The sequence below is a fragment of the Verticillium alfalfae genome, genomic scaffold, assembly GCF_000150825.1.
Source record: "Verticillium alfalfae VaMs.102 supercont1.8 genomic scaffold, whole genome shotgun sequence".
Classification (NCBI taxonomy): domain Eukaryota; kingdom Fungi; phylum Ascomycota; class Sordariomycetes; order Glomerellales; family Plectosphaerellaceae; genus Verticillium; species Verticillium alfalfae.
This window is the reverse complement of record NW_003315031.1, coordinates 925,608-950,295: the sequence shown is the minus strand read 5'-3', so window position 1 is coordinate 950,295 and position 24,688 is coordinate 925,608. Positions and strand designations below refer to the sequence as shown.

Sequence of the window (24,688 nt, the reverse complement as noted above, 5' to 3'; positions counted from 1 at the left end):
GGGGCCAAAAGGGGGGGTCCAAGGAAGCCCGGTCCCCGGAATTCCAGGATTGGGCCCAGAATTTCGGCCGGAGGCAGACAAGCCGGCTGGCGCCCATTGCCGCACCTGCGTTGCATGGCGCGTTCGCAGGGGCAAGTCAAATATAACCCACCGTAGCTGGCTGACCATCCCAGACCCTAGTTATGGCAACGCCCTTCGGCGGTGGCAGTCCAGGAGTCGTGGTTGGGGGACTCGGATGGCGCCTCTCTCCATTCTCTATGGGGGCTGTGATCGTCTGCAGTACAAGCAAGGTCCACTGCATCCAGGACAAGGTCAGTACGTGGACTATAGCACGCGACGCCCCTCCACCTTGTGCATGGTGCGCCTGCCGATGTGTATGCCGATGGCGGCTGGCAAGAGGTAAGCGTGTGGACGGGGCTTTTGCAATCATCTCTAAAATATATCACTGCCTTTACCTAATGGAGACAACAGGATCTTCAGTCCCCAGGGGGGCAAGGCTGCTCTCCCGACAGTTTGAACCTGCGCGATGCATGGCTTCCTGGCGTTGGCTCCATGCCGTCGAAGCAGTCTAGCCAGAGCAAGAAGGAGTTGTCACTCTATTGGATCCCAAAGGCAATCAAGATTTCTCACAAACCCTGCTAGGTCATCTTGCTGATGTGTTATTCTGGGGCTGGATCAATGGGTCTTATAAAGGATGTGGGCTGGGATCATCCGCCTTCGCGATGCCATCTTCGTCCCTCTCCGTCTGGTCTTCTGCCTTTCTCTGCGTTGTTTGCTATTCCCTGTCCAAGAGAGCAAACGGTCCGCCTGGCACCGATCGCGTCACGAATTCATCGCTGCTGTGCTACTGATCAAACTGCCTCGAGGGCCCTTGTCGTTCTTCTCGGAGTCGTACGAATACGAACACGCGAATTTCCCAGTCTCAGCGTTTGTCTCGCGTGTTTGGTCACTGTTCGGCCTCCCACCCAAGCCGTAGCCATGACGGGTGCGGCCAACAGCGTTCAGCGAGACGTAGAACCCGGTTGCAAGACGGGCCTCTACTACATAACCATTGCCAATGTCCGTGGGCCCCCTTAGGAGACATGGCCCGACAATCTCATCAAACTGACGCTGACGACAACCCAGTTGCCCTTTGGCACATCATGGCACGAGCTGAAGGACTGGCTTCGGTATACCTGCATCGTCGAGCATGTTGAGATCTTCAACAGTAGTACGTCCGGCTGGGTCCGTGTCAAAGGAGAGGACAACTTTCGTCGAGCATTAGGTGGGCCACGTGGCGAGCGCACACTGCCTTGCTTTTCTGACTCGATCTTCGTAGGACGCCTCAATCAGTGCGAGTTTGGGGGCCGATGCATCATTGCAGACGGGCGCAATGCCACGGAGCGCATCAAGATCAAGGAGCTCATTGGTGACCCGTCGTCGTCAGCACCGTCGATCGCCTCACCACACGTACGCGGCGTGTCGGTCATGACCTCCCCATCTTACGGAGTAGCTGTAAAGCCATCAGCGACTGCGAGCCCTGGTCATCATGGGAAGGTAAGCATGCTGAGCATTGCACAGCGTGTGTAGTATTTTGACATTTTTTTCCCTTTCTACAGTGGTCTGCTCGAACACCATCCACTGGTGTTCCATATTCGCCCTATTCGGCAGTTGAATTGCCAGCTCCGTATCACGCCGAGACCCCTAGGACACCATATTATTCCTCGTCCAACAGCACCACCGGCTACACCGATGCTGGAGGTGGCTATCCGTACGAGATGGAGCCGGCGCTCGGCGGTCGAGTTCGGCAGCCCTCCTACGATTACCGAGCACAACAGTACGCAATGTACGACGGGCCAGGCTACGGTGACGAAGGGTCGTCGGCGACGACTGGCGAGCACTACAGCTCCTCCGCATCCTCGGCAGGTCTATTAGTCACGGAACAGCGCAAAATCATCGTCAAACATCTCAGCTCGAGCTCTTCTGAGGACCAGCTGAGGAAGCTCATTAAAGCGTCCCTGAAGGTAGTCACGGCGGACAAGCACCAACTCCAACACATTGAGTTTCCGCGCGACAACGACGGACGTCTGAGGGGTCACATCTTTGCGACATTCAAAACGCCCGAGGTGGCCTGCGGCATCGTTGAAGAACTGAATGGCCAGCTCTTTCAAAGAAAGATCCTTGAAGTGCGGCTGACAAACGAGGGAGTGATCCGAGGGCTTGACCAGCAGCAGCAGCAGCACCATCACGAAGACTGGGAAAGCAACGGCCAGCAGACACAAGGACAAGTCGAAAAAGGACAAGAAGGACGCGGACGGCAAAAGCAAGAGCAGCAAGACGTCAAAAGGACGCGGACACGGTGATCGATACGGTGACCGAGCCCAGGGCCCGCCCATCATCGCGAACGGGTCGAGTCGGGCGTCCAGATCGCCTGAACGGGCGAGGCGAAGGGCCGTGTGAGCGGGCGCGGCCCCTTCACGAGTGAGACGAAGGATTCACAATGATCACGAAACGGGCGTCTATTCTGGGAAGGCGCGGGGATTTAGGTTCATGGTTTGCGAACTCAACAAGTCGTTTTTCTTTTTCTTTCGGGGCTGATTAACTTCTGCTAGTTTCACCCGACTAATCAATTAAAGCAAATCTTCAAGGTTGGCAAAATGTCTGAGAGTGGGCTGACGAGCAAAGAAGAGCATGCAGGCTATGTGATGTTGAACATGCTGTGCAACACGCCGCTCAGCCAGAACGCCCCTTGTATTGCCGCGTCGCCCGGCCGAGCAGTTCGCCCATGCAGAAAGGCCTCGCCAGTTTCCATTGGACGTGTCAAGTCCTGGGTCTCCGGGGGCATGCATGCATGCATGCATTAATTGTGATTATGTGGTAGCATGTGTATGCGTTATGTATGTGTCTGTGTGTGACGGCGCTGGGGAGCCGGAACGGCGCCGCGGTGGTGGATGTTCCCCGGAATGCAGGTTGAAGAAGGTGGGGTGAGGCAAACAACAGGGCCATTCTCCACACCCTCGGCTTTCCTCTGCCATGTCTTGGCTCGTCCTGCTTTGCGTGGCCTGAAGGATGTAGGGCGTGTGATGAGATGCCTGGCCCTGCCGCATAGGGGCTGGTGATGTGTTCGGGAGGAGGTTAGGGGTGCGGGGATTTGACAGCTGGGCATGCAGCCTGTTGTGTTCCCGAGTGACGTAGACGAGTCCAGGCTGACAAGTTTTTTGGGGGGGGGGGGAGAGCGGGAGGTTCGCCTATCCTTGGCTTGACTGAGTGATGTGCGTTTCCGGGTTTGTGTTGTTGTGCATGCCCTCTGTGTAACCGACCCCCTTTCTTCTTCTCTCGACATGTTTAAATTTAGGTTGGTACGAGTATCACTTTGTGACAGACAGGCTGCAGATTATGTTGCGTATGTGAAAGACAATGGGATGTGCATGTGATGACAACTCTAGATATTTGAATCATGTCACATCGAAGGCAGCATATTGATGTTCAGACCGGCCGGACACTCTTCCCAGCTGTGCAATATCATCCGAGAAATACAAGGCTGAGCACCGACCGCCCCCTATGAGGGTTCGTTCCTACGAAGATCTTCGTCGAACAGACATGACCAGAGGCGCCTTCATCTGCAGCTACATGGCGGCACTGCGAGACGGGACTCGTCTGCGTCTGCAACCCAGGCCTGACTGCCTTCACATGCCATTATGTATGAGGCTAAAGACGAGGATCAAGGCCGGTGTGCGGCACTTCTCAGGGGGAATTGCCAATGGAGGAACCTCACCGCACGGCAGAACATCCACATGGCCAAAGCAAATATGCAACGAGCTGCGCGAACCCGATCTTCGAAACCGAGTCCAGCAAGCCGCATCAACCGGCCGGACCAACCTCGATCGAAAACGGGGCAGCCAGCCAGCCTCCTCCTACCTCTTGGCCCTCCCCATCCGCTGCCGCAACGACCCGCCGCCGGAACGAACCCTCCCCCCTCCCCTCCCCTCCCCTCCCCCATCATCCGTCAGTCAACGCAACGCTATCCGGGACCCCCGGAATCATTGAGCTTGGCCCCCCTGCCATATCTCGCGTGACACGAGCCGCTCAACAGGCCCAAGTCCGCCGAGCAGCTCATGGTCCGGGTATGCATCGCGGGTAGCCGCGTGACAGCCGCCCCCAAGCCAACAAACCCCGGACTTGTCCTGGGTCCTCGAGGATACCTCCCCTCGCGGAGGATTCTTTGTCTTCAGCAGGGCCGGGCCGCCCCCCCCCCCTTTTGACACGCCCTCTTTCTTTTCTCCTTTTCCCTCCTTCCCTGGTCCCCTGACCCCCAATTGTTTTCCCTCGGATAGTTCCGGCCATGGGTGGCTGACACGGAGAGAGGATGAGAGAAAACGACAACGGTTGGCCTCCTTTTCTCCCCATCATCCATTCGCCGCTTTTGTGACTTCATTCCGAAAGGGTGGTGGTGTCCTGCGCTCGCTCCCGATTTGGCCCTTTACGGAACTGGCTGCACGAAATTTCAGACGTATATTTTCATCGGATTGCTGGGCTCTAACCCTGTTCCTATCGACGGGTCACATCTTGCTGGTCGAGGGAGAACGTCACTTGTTTCCTCCATCACAATGTGCTAATATCGAACCGCCCACCGCCCCCACCTCGCTTCAAAGCCATAGCATCAGCCCCCAAAGTTCATCTTCAGCGCGATGGTAGGCTGGCCCCCGCTGCTGTCGCCGCCCGCGCCACCACTGCCCGCAGCGCCTCTGGCCTCGTTCGACGCGCGGCCGCCCGCCCGGATGACCTCCTCGAGAAACGCCCGCTGGGCCTCGCTCATGCCGCCCACGATAGCCCTGAACGTCGTCTGGTCGGCGTGCGCCAGCTCCAGCAGCCGCGCGCCCGTGTCCTGGTACGCATCGTCACCCTCAGCCGAGGCCCGTGCTAGTAATGTCGGCAGCACGAGCGCCATCGCTGCCGTTGTGCGCTCGCGTTTGCCGACGGCGGCGATCGACGCGACGTACTGCGTCAGGGTTTGCGCCACGAGGGCGCGCGCCCGTTCTGGGTCTTCCGGGTCCGTGTTTGTCACAAAGGCGACCAGACGAGGCAGCAGGTATCGCGCAAGGCTCTGGTCAGCGGGCGTGGGGTTCGGCTGAAGGAACAGGGAGCGGATGCAGTTTGCAGCGATCTTTGCAGTCTATGAGAGTGGCGTGTTAGCGTGGCCCCAGCCTAGAGCTTCTACTTGGAGGGGTATCGTGCCACTTGGGCAGGGAAGAGGCAGAAAAGGGGTGCATAACACAAGACTTACCATGCGATCCGTCAGGCAGTCAACCAGCTCATCAAGATACCGAGCTACGAGCGGCTCGTTCGCCCCAAGGTGATTCGTTCCACCTGTAAAGAGGATTGTGATGGCAAGCAAGCAATTCTTCACGCAGGCGAGCGATGTCGACGCCTCACGTTTCTGTGCGTTGAGGTAGATTGATAGGAACCGACGCAGACACCCTTGGAGCTGCACATCCGTTGCGGACGCCTCGCCTTCGTTGACCGGCCTCCGCGAGCCGGACACGCTAGTGATGAAGCGCTTGAGTGTGGGTAGCGACTGTGCGACGATGACCTCTTGGCAGGATGGTGCTGCGAGAGTCGTGGCGAATATGTGGATGATACAGGCGTGGAGGTCCGTCTTGATGATGGAGGGGAACACTTCTGCAGCATCGACAAGCGCGTTGAGAGCCGACCTGATGAGCAGGATCGCCTCTTCCGTCATCTGGTGACGAATCGGCTGGTTCTCTCCGGTGAGATTTGGCAGCAGACCGGAGAGTACAAGCACAATGATGCGTGTCAGCTCAAACAGCTGCTCGATGTCGTCGGACAGGTTACCATCGTCGGCAGCATTCTTCTTGCGCGCAGAGGGGTGGGAAACGCAAAGTGCCCGGGCAATCTCTACGATGACGCCCTGCACGTCGAGACCTTCTGTCAGAACGAGACGATCTAGCAAGTCCATCGTCTCGGAAAAGATGGCGTCGCGGTAGATCGCATGTCCAGAGACACTTGGATGCAGAATCTTCTTCAGAGCCCGGAGGATGGCCAAGTTTTGCTCTTGTGTCGCCAGCGAGTCAGTCTGTCCTGGGCGAGTAGCTAGAGCCTCAAACGCGATGCCAAAGAGAACGAAGAAGAAGGCGACGGGCTCATCGCGATAGTTAATGTCGGGTCCCTTGCCGCTGCCGTTGGTGGCAAGTCCATCGACCTCCTTGCCATCTAGAGCATCAAACACGAATTCGCTATCTTGCTCGATGAGGCTCGCAATGGCATCCACGAGCTTGAGCCACGACTCCTGGTAGAACTTGAGAAGCGTCTCCCGGTTAAGGGCAGCATAGATGGTGTCAAGACTGCCAGAAAGTGAGGGGGGCCCAAGGGTCATGGAGATGTCGGGCTCGAATCGCAGCCTGGCGAATTCGCGAAGTGACTCGAGCCAAAGCGGAGTCAAGGTGCCAATATGAGGCTTCAGAACCTCCAGAAGGTATTTCTGTTCCGAGCTGGCTACCTGGAGCTCTGCCCACGCTGAGAAGACGGACATCTTAACCATGACCTGAGCGTTAGAGCTGAGACCCTTAAGCTCGCCAATGCCAGCATTTTCGTTCTCCTTGGAGAAGTTCTCTAGCCCGGTCACCAGCGTCTTCAGGATTCGGCCCATGCGGTCGACATCAGTGACGATGCCAGTCGAGATGAAGCCGGCGCAGACATTGACAGCCTCGGCCGCCAGTTCAGGCGACGAGTCAACGGCAAATGCTGGTGTAAGTGCAGAGCTGATTTGAGCCTGGTACTGTTCGAGCAGCATAGCCTCCTCGAAATCCGGATCAGGCGATCGACCGAACATCTTAAGAACATCACCGATGATCTTGAGACCCCAAATGCGCAGCTCCACTACACTAGATGTCGAAGCGGAGAAAGCCATCTTGACAACATCAGCGATCCTGCCCTGAAGGGCGACCTGGGCGGCAGACTCTCCGTTCGTCGCGACATCCTTATTGATCAAGACGAACATATCGCCAATACAGCTGATGGCGAAAGTCGTGACTTGCCAACGGAGCGGTTCGACCTCTGATGCTGCCTTGGTGTCAGGATCATCCTTGGCCGCTCCGAGGGCAGCTGCGAAGCCAGCCACTTCTTCGTCCCTGAGGTCGGGCAGTCCGCCTGATTTTGTCTTGTTTGCGTCAGGGTCGGTCTTGGGCTTCGCCCGCGTCATCTTGAGAACGCCCTGAACGCGTTGCAGCCACGCCTCTGTCTTGGTCAAAGAGGTCTGTCGAAGCCAGTTGCGGAGAATGTTGCGGATGCCATCGTGTGTTGGGATTGTGTCAAGGACCAGCCATAGCTCATCCTCGAAACCCTTATCCGCTGCCTTGATCACGTCTTCTGGATCCCTCTTCATCATACTGTACAGTCCATCGACAGCAACGTCCCGCAGCGTGGCGAATTCAGAATTTAAATAGTGCTGAAGAAGCTTGACGTACTTTTCGAATTCCATGTAGCCAGGGGCGTAAAGGGACAAGTGTTCCAAGCAGCTAAGGCTCGCTCTCTGCACCTCGAGATCATCCTCGTTTTGGAACTGTCCCACCAAATCCAGGATGAGCCCTCTTGACTTGGTAGAGTCTTGCAGGTCCGGTCCCAGGACATTGATCAACGAGTCGACGCCTCGTGCAAGTGCAGCAGTGGTCGACGTTTCCATCTCGAGATTCATGGTTACGGCTGATGAAGTTTCCGCATTGTGAGTGTCCGAGACGTACAGCTGCACAAGCATACCCAGCGTCCCCGGGACATAGGTAGAGAAGCTGAGACCGGCCGCATCTGCTGTCAATGCCAAAGCCTCCAGAGCCCAGAAGTGGACTATAGGGTGAGGGTCGCTGCAGAGCGACATGAGGACGCCGAGAACAGTCTTCAAGTGGTAGCCAGCCGCCATACCGCCGACCTGCTTCTGGATCGAACCCATAGCCATAGCACATCCTGCTCGGGCGCTGGGTTCTCGGTTCGCCACAATCGTGTCAACGAGATACTTGATCTCATGATTGGTAAAGGCATTACCGCAGGCATTGCAAAGCCTGGCAACAGCGGCGTAGCCGATACTTCGTACATACTGATCCCCATCTATGATGAAGTCGCGCAGCATCTCCTGGAGCAGCTTCTCCACAGCCAAGGTCGTGACATCACCAGAAGGTGCCTGTGTTTCCTTGGCGGCAACGCGGAGGGTTGAATGGATGGCGAGACACACATTGACATTGATGGCTGCCTTCCGACCGGGATCTCTCTGCAACGATCCAGCCGACATGAACGTCTTGATTTGCTCGAGAATGCTTTCTTGCACCTTAGCAGGAGTCAGGGGGAAAACGAAAGCAAACAGCTGGATAGCCATGTTGATAACTTCCGTCGCTGGTGGATCGGGGGCGCTGGAATCTGTGGTATTGTTTCCGATGTATAGAAGCGAGGCATCATGCTCAAGACTGCCACATATGGGAGATAGGAGGAGTCGGTCAATGGCCTCGTCTGGGGTGTTATCCTGATGAGCATAGCCTTCCTCGAGCGAGGACTCGTGTTGACCCGGCAGACGTCGAATGTTGAAGCCCGAGATCAAGCCTGTGAGGCCGAACCCAGAGTTGTCGCCGGCGTCCCAGACAGTCTCGAAATTTGCGGCTGCACTGGCGATAGAAGCGCTGATGGAGGAACTAGGCGCATAATTCTCGGGATCGGCAAACAGTGAGATAGCAAGAGTGAGGAGGTTCGACTGAATCAGAGCCTCGCTGCCCCCGGCTGGGCTGAGGTTCACCAGCTTAGCATAACACTGCAGAACGCGGCGCTGTACCATCATGTCCAAGTCTTGCAGCTGAAGAGCCGGCGTCAGCCTCTGAGCAACATCATCCGTCAGCTTCTTTGCTGGCAGAGATCGCAAGAATGCCGATGTGTTCTGAAGCATTGTCGCGATGCGTTTCGATACATCAACTGTGAGGAGGCGGCTGTTGAACTGCAAAAAGGCCAGAATGGAGCCGAGAGCGCACTCGCGAACATGAGTGAGGAAGGAGGCTTCCAGGAAGCTACGATGGGAGGTGTTGTCCTTAGACAGGGGCTTCGGCAGTGCATTCTTCCAGAGAAGAAGTAGTTGCGAGAGATGGATTTTGACAAAGTTGGGTCCCAGCGACATAAGACCGCCGATCATGATCCACGCCACTTGGATTTGCGTGCTAGAAACCCGAAGCTCTGACTGTCCACTGGACTTCAGTAGATTGGTCGCCATGGTAAGGACTCGACTGTTTATATCAACAGACCCGTACAACGGCCGCGAAGGGCTTGCGCTGAGCGTCGCAGCCAAGCCGTGTGCGTATCCTATACATCGACGAGGGGAGTTGCGCCCCGTTGTCAAAAGGGACAATTCGCGATTGATGCTGTTCATGCACACGGACAAACATGGCAGCAACTGTTGAGGGCAAGCAAGCACAAGCTCCTTCATGCATGCCGAGGCATGGACCTGGACAGAATAGCTGGGGTGTTGCAGGACGCCCAGGAGGCCGTCCCTGCAGGCTTCGGCGAAGCCGTTCGCTGCTGACCCGAGGCTCTTCACTAGCGACGCCACCACGCCCAGCGCAGTGATCAATGTGTGCTTTGAAGGTTCGGGCCGTTCGGGGAGCGCTTGAGGATAGTTCTTGATGATGTCGTTGGTGATGGCCTTGGCTGCAGCCATCTGACCTGACTCGCCGAGTATCTTTTTGCCAACGATGTCTTGCAGAATCGTGTTCGTGATGCGCCGCGAGACCAGGAGGCGGTACCTGTTGTTCGTGATACTGGGGTGGCCAAGAATATCAACAGACAGGCTATCGACAATCTTGAGGAAGTTTGTCTCAACCGTCTTCTCGCCTAGCTTCCTGAATAATTTGCCGAAGCATACTCCAATGGCAGCCCGCGCCCTGTTCGTTGTAGAGATTTTGGTGTAGTGTCCGGTCAGAATTTTCAGAATGTCCGCCAGCGACAGCGCCAAGGTCTGTCCTTTCCTTCCACCAGGCGCGGGGCTCTCCGATCGAGACGGAGGAAGATCGTCTTCGTCTTGCAGGTTGCTTGGGATGGTACTCTGGCGCTTGAGAGCTTTGGACTTGGGCTTCTTCTTGGCCACAGCCTCTGCGGCCCCTGTCTCGTTGTATGCGCGCAGCATGGCTTCGGCGAGGGTATCGGCGGCCGCATGCCGGACCTGCGTCGAAGGCGAGTCGATGACCTTGAAGATGACGGTCTGCAGCTTGTCAAAGTCGGTTGAGACCTCAAAGTATGGCGTGTACCCGCACGAGCGCCCGGAGGCAGCGGCATGCTGACACGATGGCCAAGGCGCCCTTGTCGCTGGTCGCAAAGCTCCTAGCCTGTTTCCAGATGTCCCTGGCAATGCTTTCGTCCATGCTGCCCTCGACCATCTTGACCACCTTCGCCAGAGATGCGAAGACGGCTGCCCTCAACCCAGCGTGGTTTGAGGAAAGCTTGAGGAGCTTCAGCATGGCGCTGCAGGCAATGGGGTGCAGGCCGATCGCACTGTCTCCTGCAGACGCGAAAACATCGCCGAGGCACACGACAGCCGCATGTTTGGCGCGCTGCGAGGATTCGGCCTTGCCCTTGCCTCCTTGTGTGATGCTGACGAGGTCGTTGATCGTCTCGAACAGCAGTTTGCGGTCTCCGTGGCCGAATATATGCGCAAGACACTTTCCGAGATTGTTCCTTACAACGCGGGTCGGCTGAGGGGTGGTCAAGTTGATGATCTGGAAGACTTCTTTCTTGAGGTAGAACTGCTGGGCGGTACAGTCATCATTGGAGAGCGCGAGAACATGTTTGGTCAGGGCGGCGACCGAAGTCAGCAGGAATAGCTGTTGCTGGTCGGCGGGAAGAGATTGGAGTTTGGGGAGGTCGAGCTCTGGGTTGGCAGACACGGCAGCGGGAGCTACCGCGGGCGGTACTGGCGCCGCGGGGTCGCCATTGGATCCGCCATGAGGCCCCGAGGGCTCTGTTGACGACATGGGTAGAGTACAGAAGATGGTGTCGTCGTGATCTTGTTGGCCTAGGAAGATGGGCGTATATGACCCTGGAGGGTTGGTTGGGTGAGGTGTAGGTTAGGCTCCCGTCAACTCGAAGCTTGGAGTGCAGGTCCAGGCTGGGAGGTGTGGAGGGATGGAAATAGTGCAGTTAAAGGGGTTGTACAGCATGTCATCACCCTTGAGCTGGACCTGCCAATCACCACTCGCAGCCAGTCTTCAACATGTCCCACCCGCCATGTTCCACTTTATTTTCTGGCCAGACCCTCGACTCTAACCTTGGACTCGACTTCTAGCTCTTGAGCTTGTTGATCGTGACGAGGTTGATCTCTGGTCGACCATGTGTGCACGATGCGTCCGTTCTCCTCCTCCTCCTTGACCCGAAAATACTTAGGGTTCCCACCGAGCCCACCTCTCTGTCGCCAATGCCTCCGACAGTTTTCCACCACCCCGCCCCTAGCTTCAGGTCACAACAAATGGTCCAAGATCAAGCATCGCAAGGGTGCCGCTGATGTTCAAAAGACGGGCCTCCGCGCCGAATCATCGCGCATGATCGCGCTACTCTCACGATGTCCGTTTTCCTTCCACTTTTCGCCAGCTTGTGCAGTTGCTTACAGGCACCATCATAGTGCACGGCGAAACCAGCCCTCAGGTCGGCGCCGCCCTCGCAACTGCCAAGAAGGCCGGTGTTCCGAAGCACATCCTCGAGGGCGCCGTGGCGCGAGGCCAGGGTCGCTCTGCCTCCGGAGCCAGCCTCGAGCCCCTGACCATCGAAATCATCATGTCCCCGGGCGTAGCATTGATCGTGGACTGCGAGACCGATAGCAAGGGCAGGAGTCTGCAGGATCTTATGTTGATTGCCAAGCGGCACAAGGGCCGCACAGGCTCGTCTGCGACGTTCCTGTTCACAAGGTTGGGGCGCGTAGTCTTTGAACCTAGAGACCCAGCAGCACCGGCTGAGACGCCGGCGGTGACCATCGACGATATTTTGGATGAAGCTATCGAAGCGGGCGCCGAGGATATTGAGACCGATGATGATGGAAACATCGTCATTTGGACGCAGCCGAACATGACCACGGCTGTGACGCAAGCACTGGGGCCCAGCTTCGGAGACCGCATTCTCAGTTCGGAGATCATCTGGGCAGCGAATGAAGATACCAAGGTGAAGGTCGACACAGAGCTCGACGCACAAGGCCTTGCCGACCTGCTGGCTGCCCTACAGGAGCAACCAGAGGTACAGGGCATCTACGCCAATGTTGCTCAGGGTTCCATCTCGGACGAAGATTGGCAGCGCATCGAGGATACCTGGATATGTGACATGGCAAACTCCTAGTCGTACACTTGTATTCGTACATGTATACCCAGTCTTGTACAATATGTAGAACAGTAGCCACTAAGGGCTCATGAGGAGCGACACCTGGCGGCCCAGTCTTGCCAAACAAAAGCCCCCGTCCTTTCCAAACGCCAGAATCAATACACACATGTCCCACCACGGATTGCTTCGAGCCCAATGGCCCATGCTATTCCCAGCACGGCCATAGCGGAGTATTCCACACTTCTCTGTGTTCCGGCTCGAGACGATCGAGTAGGTGTAGCGTGGTCTACGAGTCGTCCTGCTGTTGCTGCGACACACCCTCGCGCTCCTCCCTCTTCCGTCGCAGGTCCTCGAGGTACCGCTGTCGTTGCATCAAGCGCTTGTATTCTTCCTTGATCTCATCGCGCTCAAAGGGGATCTTATGTGAGTTCTCGGCCTTCGGCCAGTAGCCGGCCACGGCGAAGCGTTCGTCGAGGTTGGTGCCGAAGTAGTACATGATGCCAATAGGGAACATCAGGTACATGCCGAACTGATGTCGTCAGCCTGGGGGCCCATCAATATCAGAGCGATTAGTCAAGTCACCTTAAAAACTTCAAGGTTGAGACCGCCCATTGTGATGAAGTTGACTGGTCGTGGCTGCGATGCTAGGTATGGTTGTCGAAGGTGGGATGACGGCTGGCCGGAGCGGGTGGGAAGAATTGCATGATGCTGGTTATTGGAATCTCAAGCCAATCATGTTCTTAGAATGCGGCCCTTCAGTTCAGCCAATGGTCAGCCTCGAATTTCATATTGGCTCCACTTTCAAGCTATCGTACCTGTACGTCCAGTGCGAGCACTTCTCAGAATCACCAGCAACTCAACTCAGATCCTTTTCTCTGGAACGTCCGCAGCACGACGCCATTCTCCCGCAAGTCAGGTTGAGCTCCTTCAAAGTCTTCCCAGGCCATTTTTAAGGACTGGGTGTGTGATAAGCTCTTCTTGACTCACCATTCGCTTCTTTCACTTGATGAAGAAACAAGCCGGTCACTGAGATCGTGCACTAGGCACACTCGTCGACTCTCATGCCGGTAAGGCTAGGTGCCAAGATAGACAATACCATCATGGCGCTTGAATTATATCTGCTCATTGCGCACAAGAATCCATTCTCAATAGCTTCGCGATCCTTCGTAATCTTCAATCACAACGGATACGCATTAAAACCCAACACCAATCAAATTTGGACTTTCCGTCATGTGTTCGGGCCTTATATAAAATATGCGACCCTGTGCAATAAGACTTGATACTCGGACGCCGCCTGAGCTTCGTGACCAGGGCTGGACACTGGCACCATAACCGTCGCTGCCGCTAGATGGCACGGAAGACATTCGCCGTGGCTCACGAAGATTCCCTGCTCATAACCCGGCATTTCATCACACGACGCGAGTGCAACCAACAGCTCAAGATCTTTCAAACCCATATTTGACCAAATAAGACAACGCAGTCTGGGCGATGAGCCCTGGTCATTCGATGTGATTGATCTGTCCATGCGCCAACCTTGCTGAACAGTGAACAGTTCCAAGGCTTCAGAGTTCATTGAAGAGCACTGATGTTGATCACACCAGACTCGTCTTGATCCTCTCAGCAAGTCCCTAATGATTCGTCCAGGGCGCAGTATAATGTAACCTCCGTCGGTGTCACAAGCTCGATAGAATAGGGACAGCGTGCCTGGCCCCGCCAACTCGACCACTTCTTGCGTCACCGAGAACGTAGCTGCACACTCCTTGGGCCGTGACCGGTCAGGATTTCCAAGCCGCCCCCGCGGTGCACCGTTACTCGGCATCTTCCCGCTTGATCCGGACGAACTTATTTCAGGATGACGCGCTAGTGTGTGCACATCTGGACCCCGGAGCAGTTTGACAGTCTTTAGCGTCGAGGAAGTCCGTGTCAGATCGACAATCATATCGTGGATTTTGGCGTATGCCCGTGGGTTGTTTCCAATCCTGTTGATGTGGCCAGGGATCACATGGATCTGTCGTACTTTATTGGCGTGAGAAGTCAAGTCCACAGTCATTTCAGCAAACACACAAATTCCCTCGCGATGAATGGCTAGAATTGCTGGATCATCTTCCAATTCGAGAGAAAGAGATACATGCGAACCGGTGAAGAGTTCCAGAACTTCAATTAGCCCCATGTTCCAGTCGTACAAGTCTCCAGGGCACGATGTGGACGAGTGACTAAATCCTGACAAGTGAATATTAGACCGAAAATGAGTTGAGATGGCGCTCCGGTATATGTACTGAAGTCCCTCTGAAGTCGGATTTAAGGACTACTCGGTATGAATTCTCAGCGAAGACATCGTGGACACAGTTTTGCTTATCGTGACCGCCAAGCGCGCTGAACAACATTCGGATGATGTTGTGCGGTAAAGACCTCTGCATTCGCGGCACTTGCAATTGTATCGCAACATATCAAGATCCGTTTGTACCTGGCCGTAGGCAACCTTGAAAGTCGTAACCGCAGCATTTTCCATGTGTTGACGGAGCTCTGGGCTGGAAAGCTCAGGGAAGGTTTGACTAACGGAATTGATGAACCCGCGCCCGTAACTGGCCTCATTGAAGTTAACAAAGGCCTTACGATCACAGTCGCCGACATCACGCTCACCCACCGCTAGGGCCAGGTTAACCCGCGCAATACTTCCAAGAAGAGAGCCGAGTAATTTGGAAGCTTTCATGAGTTTAAGGAAGATGTCCCCGAAGTTCAGGCTTAGCGCCAAGTCCCAGGGAACGCGGCTGCGCAGTATCAAAGACTCCTCGTCGTCCAGCGCGATGATGTCTCTGATGTTCCCGATCACATACGATGTGCTTGATATGTCGATCATCGCAGTAGTTGTTTCACTGCCATACTGGACGTGGACCTTTGCCGTAATAGGATCGATCGGACATTCTCCAATCGACGGAGCGAACAGAACCTTGCCATTTTCGTCCTCGACGTACGTGGTCAGGTCGAAAAGCCAGTGTGAGATGGCAGCGATGAAAGCACAGCTGAAACCCCCAACAACAGTGATACGGTTGTGTTTCTCAGTGGTGATGTCGAAGACGCCACGAAGAGCTTTTGCGACGTCGGCAGGCTCAGAGCATGTTTGCACAATTGCTTCTGGGCTAGCAATGGGAAGGCGGAGATCCATCATGCGACGGTAAACTTCGGGGAACGGCGAGGCTGACAACACCCCACTGCACACCTTGACGAGGCTCCTGAATTGTTCAAGCGATGGCTTGTATTCTTCTGAAAACTCATACACATCCCACAGGGCAGAAAGAATCATCGCTAGCATGCCCCCTCGATGTACTTCGGCCAAACAAGCGCACAATGCGATAAGCTTGATGCCTGAAAGAGTCTCGGTCATGATGCGAAAGAGACTCCGATGGCCGAATCCAAAGTAGAGGAGGTTCGATGCAACACTTTGATACTTGAGCCTCTTAATGGCATCATCAAGTCTCTGAAGTCCACGTTCGGGCATCTCAAAGCGTGTGACAAGTTGCAACCCGGCCGCTAAGTGAAGGGCTGGACTCCAGCTCCTTGGATCCGTGCCAGGATGTCGATGGCGAATTTTTTGGAACCGTGGTGCCAAAGGGAACCCAGTCGACAGAGCCTTGTGGGCGAAGCCAACCTCTTGAGAGGGACCGGAGGCGATGATTTAATTGCAGTTGAAGTCTTTGATAGGCCGTCAGTGAGTGTTCCCTTGATGGTGGCCATGACCAAGATCCTCGACATACTTGTTATGAACTTGAAAAAAAAAGAGGAATATGGCTTTGGCTATTTCGAACAGTGATAAGAGGGGAGATGCTGAAGATGCGGAAAGTAGACGGCGGACGAGACCTGATGGAGGTGACCAAGGACAGGACCTCCTGTCAGATTATAAGAGCACCATGCTGAACCCTTCGGCCAGCGCCATAAAGTGCTGGTCTCCTCCTACTCGTCCGGAGCTCACGACTTCCTCACAACCACATCACAGAAGGAGGAGGGGCGAATTGCTTTCACACCGGCGACAGCTCGCAGCCTGCTTCATGCATGGCCTTGGCCCAACCACCCAGTCCAATAGTTGATAGCCACATGCCGAGCTGTATGCAGTTCTTCGCCCGGGCTGTCTACGGGGTTCATCGTAGCCTGAATCACGGCCGGGGTGGCGGTTGTGTAACACTCCTTGATGGTGGTCGTAGATATGAAGACACGAATGACGAAGATGGGCGCCTCGGACGTCGGTTGCCACTTTTGGGAGGCGGACTCTTGGTCAGCGGGCTGGAATGAGGTTCTCGGCATTGTAGAAATTTCGGGCGGAAGAACCTATTATAAGGCGACCACCTTGGCCTACCTGTCCTTGTGTCAGCAACCCTTGTCAAGAGCTGAGACGGCAGTATCTTAGCCAACAGGCTACTGTGCCGAAAAGAACGACCGATATCTGTAAAGCTCGTGAATCAATCCATAGTCAGACGACGCGCCCAGCTTCCCACAACAAATACGTTGAGGCAGTCACAAGATCCGAATGGGGGGCGGACCTAGAAGAAAAATCAACTGCCGCAGTAGCAGCCGGTTGTATCCAGAGATTACCTAGAAGAAATAGCTTTTCCTCCGCAACGCCTTGCTCCCTTTCCAGCTTTTGGAACAAGAAAAGCCTTAACAGCATGTGCACCTCGCCCAGCTACAACACCAGGTGATACCCCCCGGCCCTTGAGCCACGAAAAACCAAGACCACAAAGCGCCCAAGCCATAAACCGTCCCCGTTTTCCCGCCTCTAGGTAAAGATAAGGATGTTCCCGGAACTTTTAATCTTTTTACAGGCCGTCTTTTAATGGCAACCTCCCGTGGCCCAGGTAGTTGTACACATTATAAACACTCATAGGTGTTCGCATTATGGCTGTCGTTGTGCCGCCCGGCGCGCCGCCTGGGCGTCCTCCATCATCATTCGCTCCGTCAAACTCCGTGGCGTGCCTGAAAAAAGTGCCTGGCCGACGCTCGCCCGGTAGCTCGCCAGGTCACCTTCGTCTGTGCCGGTATCACCGTCAAGTCCGCCAATGAAGCTGTTGACGTCTCGAAGAGAAGCAGCTTGAGCATAGACCTGAGGATCCTTGACGACCGGCATCGAGACCGGCCGACCCCGGTAGGATCCTACTGAGCCTGACAATAGGTGCGCCGGCACTTGCGGCTCCGCTCGCTCCGCTCTTGGTGGGGGGATTCTGACCGCAGGTGATGTTGAGTAAATGACCGCAGGCCGATTTTTCGGAGTTCCACTTCCTTCATCCTCCTCTTCGACCTCCTCCTCTTCCTCTTCGTCTTCTGGTGGCGATGCCGGCCTGACTGACGCCTTAGAGGACGAGAGTCCCTCGAAATCAAAAATGCCTTCCTCCTCATTCTCCACCTGCGGATTGAGTGGCTTTTCCTGCTGTCGAGAAACTGTGGCATTCAGCGTTGATGTTACCGGCTGTGGCTTGGGAGAGATGGGCGGCGATGTCGTGGTACGGGTCGGAGACCTGGACGGTGGTGAGCGAATCGCCTTCTTATTGGCGAAAGATTTGGGTTTCGCCATGGCAAGGAAATCATCGTCCGATGAGTCGGAGTCGTCGCTGGCTCTCTCTTCCCTTTCTGGCGGCGGAGACTTGAGGAATTTCTTCGTACGCGGAACAGTGAGCTCGGCAGTATCCTTTGAGGGGTCCGGTATGCTTGCTTTTCTTGACGGCGAGTTGGCAAGCGAACTGCGGCTGGATGAAGGCGAGGCCAAGTTGCGGGGTGAGCTCTTTTCAGAAGATGGTTCTGGCGAGTCAGCGTTAATGACTGTCCAGATTGTGTTGGCGTCCAGAGGAGTCCGGGACAGCGCACGCAATGCCTGTGACGATGAGACTTTTTTCGGGGGCGGTTCGTTATCTTCGTCGGGGCCCAGTATGGCTTCGGCACTCATTGAGTCATCCTCCGGAGACGATTCAGGCTCAGGTGGGGGCACGTTGGAGGAGTGCAGCGAGTGCGACAGAACCAGAGATACTTCGGATGTGCGGGGTGAAGATGTCGGCAAGACCTCGCCTCCCTCAAACTCAAAGCGCACTCTTCGAGGACTCGGAGGAGGTTTGGAACCGCCGGTCGAAGATCGTCTCAGTGCGCTGCGGCGCACCTTGTGCTCGCCAGACTCGGACGCGCCCGAAGACGTGGTGTCATTCGTTCCTTTCCGTTCATGGTGAGGTCGAGTTGGCATCAACGAAGTTTGCGAATCGAGCGGTCGTTGTGTCTCGAGCTTGCTATCCTTCCTACTCGTAGGCCCCATGGTCGCGGCTTCGTCGGAAGTGGCTGAGGCTGTCGTGAGAGATGTGGACGGCATCGATGGCTTGGGGGACGCCTCCGTGTTTTTGCTGAGCAGGGGGAGGAAGTTCGGTGTGAAGACACCCTGGAGGTGGACGTCGCGCTCGTCAGACGGGCTCGCCAAGAGGTGATTTGGTGAGGCAGGCTTATTCCCGATCGTGCTATCGTCCTCTGTATGATCGGGTAGTGGAGGTGAAAGCTCTGTCGTTTGGGCAGCTATGTTGGATTTTGGGTCTAGGTCGGCAGTGGTGGCGTCAACGGCAATAGGACCGACGGAAGGCAACGAAACGAGATCGGCAAGTTCCAGCTCGGAACCCAAGGCGGGATACTGCGACAATGAAGCAGCGAGACCGTGGCGGACTTGGGTGGAGAGTTCTTCAGGAATGTTTTCTAGCAGGTCGCGCGAGTACCTCGTGAATTCGGCAGCCATGTCTAGGCGATAGGCGGCGACTTTGTGATCGAGCTGGGCAAGCTTCTGCTGCAGGTCCCCGATGAGCGTCGTCGCATCGTCCATGTTGCCAAAAGGGTGAAAGAAAGTAGGAACTCGAGAGACGCAGAGGGCGAGGGCGTGGACGTAGACTGGCACGGCAGAGCTAGGAGGCGGTGGGAGGGGGGGTTGCCAATGAGCCTAGCGTGCTCATGACGCAACGGCGGGATCGGTCGCTGGTCGCGATGCAGGATGTTTGCGTGGGACGTGGGATAGGTGTGGCAGTGGGTGTGGCAGTCACAATCGTGGGTGCAGTCCAGATGCCCTGCAAGGTGATCCACGGGTCAGATCAGCAGGTGACAGGCCGAGGGTTGTGGTGCCGTGCTGCGCTGCGCTGGGTATGGGCGGCAATTGGATTCGAGCGTTTGCTTGGGTGGTAGCTTGAATGGGGGTCTTCTTTTGCTCGGTGTTTCGGTTGGTGGCTCGATCAGGTCGGAGCGAGGTGCATTGGATGGACGGGACAGGGACGTCAGGGTGTAAGTGGGTGTGTTCGGAAGAGCGTCGTGTGGGTGCAGTGACTGTAGTGAATTTGTGGGCGTGTGTGACGGTTGCGGCAAAGATGGCGTTGATCGATCCGGATGATGGTGTTGGTGGTGGATGGAGGTGCTGATGCAAAACCTGAAGCGGGCAAGTTGAGACAGGTGAGCAAATGCAGATGGAAGAAAATTGAATGCTCTGCTGGATTTTGCCCTGCCTGTCGGCGCCTGCCTTCCTCCCTGGTAACTAGTAAGTTTTGGTACCGACCTACCTACCTGGTGAGGTAGGTAGGTGCCAAACAGAGGAGTGAGTACAAGGGCCTTTGGGCAGGCACGAACAAACTCAGCACATCCCCCTGGGCGGCTCGCTCCCTTCTACGCAAGTTGGGCCCGGTTTGAGGGAATGGGCGACGGCCGACCAGGGCGAGGCGGGGACCGCGAGCGGTGGAGCCCCTACAGCGGTCTTCCAGGGCCTAGAACAGCAGTTGCCCCTCTATAACCCACCCCTGTGCAGCCCTCCATGCCCCGTCACTGGCAACTCCGGTACCCACAGCCTGGGACTGCACCTGGCAGGCAGCCCGGCCATGCCCTGTCTGGCCCAGGGCCTGCATCCACCACCACCATGCCAAGGCGATACCTACGGCCGATCACTTTCCAGTGTATCTCTGCCCTTGTTCCTGCCAGGCAGCGAGGGAGCCAGGGAGACGGAGAGGGCTGGGTTCTCGGGTGAGCCACGGACCACAACTGGTGCCATGCCCTAAATCGAACTAGCGTGCTCGTCGCTCTTGCGCTAGCTCGGCCCAGTCAAAGCTCAGCCACAGCAACGTTTAGTGCAATATACCTTACATGTGCACAACATATTGTTGGAAAACGGTATGTACTGATGTCAATTCCCGTTTTGAGGTGCATGCCAACCCGCCCGCGTGGTACGTGCAGGGACTACTTCATAACCATCACAGTGAAATCAATCGTCTTTCCGGGTTCGGATTTTGGCAATATATTCTGGTAGCTTGCCTCTATCTAACTTGTTTGTGATGATGTCTACCGGATAAACACACAAGTAACCTCCAGGGCTGCCTCCTACAGAGGTCGAGACATCAGTGAGGGTAAGCATTCTGGCCATGTATGTTCTCTGCCTCATCGCTCCTTTCCCAGCACATGAGCTGGTAATAGCGATACTCTACTGTAGTTCCCCAGGTGCTGCCCGATATTGTCTTTTGACGACACGAATTCGAGCCATCATGCTGCGTCGCCGTCACAACACCACCCTGGGAGCCCGCAAAACGTGTATTTGCGTTCCAGATATTGGCCTGACAGGGAGGAAACTTTTTAAGATATCTGCCGGACTCGCATGGTTTTCAAGCAGGGTAGCATAATGCCGAACCGCACGGAAGAAACTGTTCCACTCAGGTTCTGTTTCTCGGCGAGGTCGCCGGGCGCAAGAGGCGTCTGGTCAAGTTAGCCGGCTCGTCCAGGTGCACTATTTTCAGGCAAGGTAGCTACATCATCCAAGACTCTCGTTCTCGAAATTTTTGATGCGCTCGCTATAATTTTCTCAGACCTACTACTTCCTTGACAAGCTTCTTTTTAGGCGAGTAAGCACTTCTTCCATAGCACCCAGATTGCCCGCTGGCAGAGCTATTTGATCAAGGAACCATTGGTGCGGGAGCAAGGAAATACTGACAGTGGGCAGTTGTCTCTAGGATCGTCTTGGCAACACGCAATTGCGGTGTTGAGCCCCGACATCGCGTCAAGATGCGATCCTTTCGTCGGGGTGCCAGGGGAGTGCCGCCGAAGCGGTTCACCCTAGCACTCCAGGGCTCGGGCCGTGGAGTCGCCCGAATGCTGCGGGCGACATGCGTTGTCTGCATCTTCAGTCGAGCTCCTAAGAGCCTTCTGGGATTTCCTGACTCTCTGCTCGGTTACCTGCCATACCTTGAGCGTTGTGTCGAGAGATCAAGGCCTCAAAGTCAAATACGCCAATTCGTCCGAGGATTCGGTGCTGATGCAACGAGGCTTCCGCCGATGGCCTCGATGCCTCTCGGACGTCTGTCAGCAGCACTTCAACCCTCAACAAAATTTCTTTGGTTTCCCGCAGAGTAGATTGGGAGCGTTGAACGGCCTCGAGAATTTTGGCTTGAGTATTCTTCTCGGGCGGCGAAGACGGAGGGTTGGGGGACGGTTTCGAGTTTTTGTCTCTGAGAGACATGAGCAACTGGTATATGGTTCTAAGCCCATGACATATTCCAGGACAATGGTGCAGCCGGCAGCGACCGCGTGAATATCGACGTTGGGCGTCATCTCGGGATGTGCAACAAAGTACGTCTGGGGCTTGAAGAAACAAAAAGAAGACCGAACAAAGTTGACGCAAGAAGACGGATATGATGCTGCTCTGGACGCTGCAATAGCGGCAGCTGCGTCGGCGACGCTGCTTCCTCGTCTCCTTGAGAGGCTAACGGAGAAGTTGCCATGGATGGCAGAAGTCCAGTACAGTCAGTCTCGACTCGGAGATACTCCCAACAGCGGAGACGGGCTGTACTATCCCTTTGTATCAGCAAGAAACAGAATCATGGCGTACACAGCTTGCCAGGAAAGAGCAAATGGGTAGCCGGTGCTAGCCAACTCCTTGAACGATGCAGGATCAACCCATGTGAAGACAAGTCTGTCTCGCGCTTGCTCATTTTACATCTGAGCAGGTGCTTGGGACCTGTGCAACCGCTTCTTGCCACATGTCTCTGATTGTCCCTTGCCTGTACTTTCGCCAGATGGCGTCTGCCTGGTCCCGAGGCACTTGCGAGTCGCGATCTACAAGAAGAAGCCACGCGGGGTCGAGATGACTCGAGATATCACCCAGAAGATGATATGTCTGGACAGTGACTGTGACTCGTTTGATGCCGTAGACCTTGTATTCGATGTTCCAATCCGTCAAACACACTTTGCAGCCTTTCGTTGTCCGAATTGCTGCTGTTCCAGACGGAGAGTGGTGAGGACTTGGGAAGGTAATTGCCACTTCCTTCTTATACCACCGTCTCGGTGGACATCGTTCGAAAACGAAAACATGTTCACACAATTGGTGGCGTGCCTCATCCAGATCGTTTCGCACCAAATCATTCCAATCTTTCCCCTGAATCTGGTGGGTAGCCTGGAGGAGGAGCTGGTTGTTGATGAACCTGGCTTCTAACGTGACGCGCCAGCTCGGAGGCGAAAGGCTGAGGGATGTGCTGGATTTGGACGGATATCCATCCTTCCAACAGAGTTCTCTCGGAGCGATACCGATTGGCGATCCAAGTCGATGATTATTCGCGAGGAGGCGGGCAATCTGATAACTAAGAGCTCGATGATCCCGGGTCCAAGAGTACAGAGGTAAGAACCTTCCTGTGTAGCATTCAGCCCGAGGGGTGTCTTGGTCGATGTGCGCTCCGAAGGCTGTGGTGAACTTATGGAGTATGATGCAGTGAGAACAGAAGCTGTACTTCTGGCCTACATCGCGTTCGATGCGTTCGAGCAGGTCTTGCTTCTGCTGCCTGCAGAGTGTCTGTGGGAGAGGAAAGATGTTGAGAAGCGTTTTGCAGCAAAGAGAGAATGCTAGGACATCCTCTGGTGCAAGCATGCTACCCACGATGAGCACTAATTCAACTGGGAGTCCGATGGAGGTTGACACTGGGCGGCCAATCTCCTTTTGGAGGTCGTTCTTGTTACGTGCGCCTGCTCGTCGGCGGAACTTGTCGCGAATGAAGCGAAATATGGTTGCCATCCTATGGATGTCTGCAAAGAAATCGGATGGTCTCAATTTCGATAGCAGAAGGGGGTCACCAACCAAACTTAAGAATGGCGATGCCTGTGGCTTGAGGTGTATGCGAATGTCTGGTACGGAAGTTAAGATCCAACAGAAGTGACTGGGCTTCTTCTTCGTATAGAGTTTGCCAGAGGCTCTCAGGATCGAGTCCAACCCTAGCATGGCAGCACGGCCAACTTCTTATATATCAGTGCAGGCTATCGGAGACAGATCCTTTGCTTGACTACCCTGATGGGTGCCGCCACCGACGAAAGGGTTGGCGTCTAGGTGATGACTCCTAGGACCTTCAACGATTCAGGAGGATTCCTACGGTTGCGACCAGGAAAATATGGGATCCGTCAAATCATCCAAGGCCGACCCTGAGTACCGGAACAGAGTTTACACTTAGAGTACAAAATCACGATGGCACAGGGAGGGTACCGAAATGGCTCAGAGAGGTTGTCTTCATCGCAGTAATCATCCCTGCGGTTTGGATTCGAAAGAGGTTTGATCCAGGGTCATCGATGGGCCGAGAGGAAGCAAAGTCGCCCGCGAAACACGAATCTGTGAGAGCATCGAGTTGCAAGAAATACGCTATCTGTCGCCGGACGGGGGAGTTTCGCTCGCCCGAGATTTGAGCTCCTTCTGGGGATGAGCTGAATTGAGTGAAGCAATGTGACTCACATCAGAGATTGGATGCCGCAAGGGCCAAACAATCTGGGTATGCTTGACAACCAACCTCGTGCGAATCTCAAGGTGACTAGAGTGGTCAACAGGGGACAGTTATCAAACCCACCGCTAAAAGAACACGGCTGCAATGCATGCTGGCTTGACGGTGATGTTTGTGCGTGGCGGCATGGTTGGGGATGCTCAGCCACAAGCCTTATTAGGTGAGCTTATGTTCAAAGTGTTGGGGGTCAAGGGTCTGAGAAAGGTGTAGTTTTTTTAGGAAGCTATTCTGCAGGCAGGAGAGTGCCTGGAACTAAGCTATGGGAGCTGCCAGGGCACAGGCGACCTGGCAACAGGTGAATGGCACTGAGTGAATGCCCTGGAAGCCCCAGGTGAATACCGCCAACACAAAGTAGCGAGGCTTTGGTAACCAGGCAATCCAGATGGGGCCTAGTGCAACCTGACTCGGCGGTTTTAGGAGTGCCATCCTTCCATCCAGCGTTCCGTCGCCCTTCGAAAGTAGGGCCAATCATCCCACCCAACCCATCACAGTGGCTACCCTGTTGCCTTTTTGAACATGGTCCTTTTGCTTCAATCACATGTGGCGGCCGTTTCCGACATCCACATTTGACACTTCCTCGT

General features: G+C 55.3%; 7 protein-coding genes across 7 annotated transcripts; 2 read left to right on the top strand and 5 right to left on the bottom strand.

The window, feature by feature from the left end:
* Window positions 1–978: 978 nt before the first annotated feature.
* On the top strand, window positions 979–2,342 carry VDBG_06714 (predicted protein; the record flags this gene model as incomplete). The annotated part of the gene is made up of 4 exons (XM_003003106.1): window positions 979–1,059; window positions 1,126–1,210; window positions 1,319–1,536; window positions 1,599–2,342. The coding sequence occupies 4 exons, from the start codon at window positions 979–981 to the stop codon at window positions 2,340–2,342; spliced, it is 1,128 nt and encodes a 375-aa protein (XP_003003152.1).
* A 2,297-nt stretch (window positions 2,343–4,639) lies between these two features.
* On the bottom strand, window positions 4,640–10,988 carry VDBG_06713 (HEAT repeat protein; the record flags this gene model as incomplete). The annotated part of the gene is made up of 3 exons (XM_003003105.1): window positions 4,640–5,152; window positions 5,264–10,219; window positions 10,272–10,988. The coding sequence occupies 3 exons, from the start codon at window positions 10,986–10,988 to the stop codon at window positions 4,640–4,642; spliced, it is 6,186 nt and encodes a 2,061-aa protein (XP_003003151.1).
* A 366-nt stretch (window positions 10,989–11,354) lies between these two features.
* Window positions 11,355–12,336, top strand: VDBG_06712 (DUF28 domain-containing protein; the record flags this gene model as incomplete). Its single annotated transcript, XM_003003104.1, has 2 exons — window positions 11,355–11,574; window positions 11,633–12,336. The coding sequence occupies 2 exons, from the start codon at window positions 11,355–11,357 to the stop codon at window positions 12,334–12,336; spliced, it is 924 nt and encodes a 307-aa protein (XP_003003150.1).
* Window positions 12,334–12,995, bottom strand: VDBG_06711 (mitochondrial cytochrome c oxidase assembly factor; the record flags this gene model as incomplete). The annotated part of the gene is made up of 2 exons (XM_003003103.1): window positions 12,334–12,847; window positions 12,901–12,995. 2 exons carry the CDS (start codon window positions 12,928–12,930, stop codon window positions 12,605–12,607), a joined length of 273 nt encoding a protein of 90 aa, XP_003003149.1.
* A 505-nt stretch (window positions 12,996–13,500) lies between these two features.
* On the bottom strand, window positions 13,501–14,202 carry VDBG_06710 (predicted protein; the record flags this gene model as incomplete). Its single annotated transcript, XM_003003102.1, has 1 exon — window positions 13,501–14,202. A coding segment is annotated over one exon (459 nt), but the record flags the coding sequence as incomplete, so codon positions are not given.
* Window positions 14,203–14,623: 421 nt separating this feature from the next.
* On the bottom strand, window positions 14,624–16,614 carry VDBG_06709 (predicted protein; the record flags this gene model as incomplete). The annotated part of the gene is made up of 3 exons (XM_003003101.1): window positions 14,624–15,814; window positions 15,865–16,080; window positions 16,408–16,614. 3 exons carry the CDS (start codon window positions 16,612–16,614, stop codon window positions 14,624–14,626), a joined length of 1,614 nt encoding a protein of 537 aa, XP_003003147.1.
* Window positions 16,615–17,203: 589 nt separating this feature from the next.
* VDBG_06708 (conserved hypothetical protein) lies at window positions 17,204–19,153 on the bottom strand (the record flags this gene model as incomplete). The annotated part of the gene is made up of 1 exon (XM_003003100.1): window positions 17,204–19,153. The coding sequence occupies one exon, from the start codon at window positions 19,151–19,153 to the stop codon at window positions 17,204–17,206; it is 1,950 nt and encodes a 649-aa protein (XP_003003146.1).
* Window positions 19,154–24,688: the final 5,535 nt, after the last annotated feature.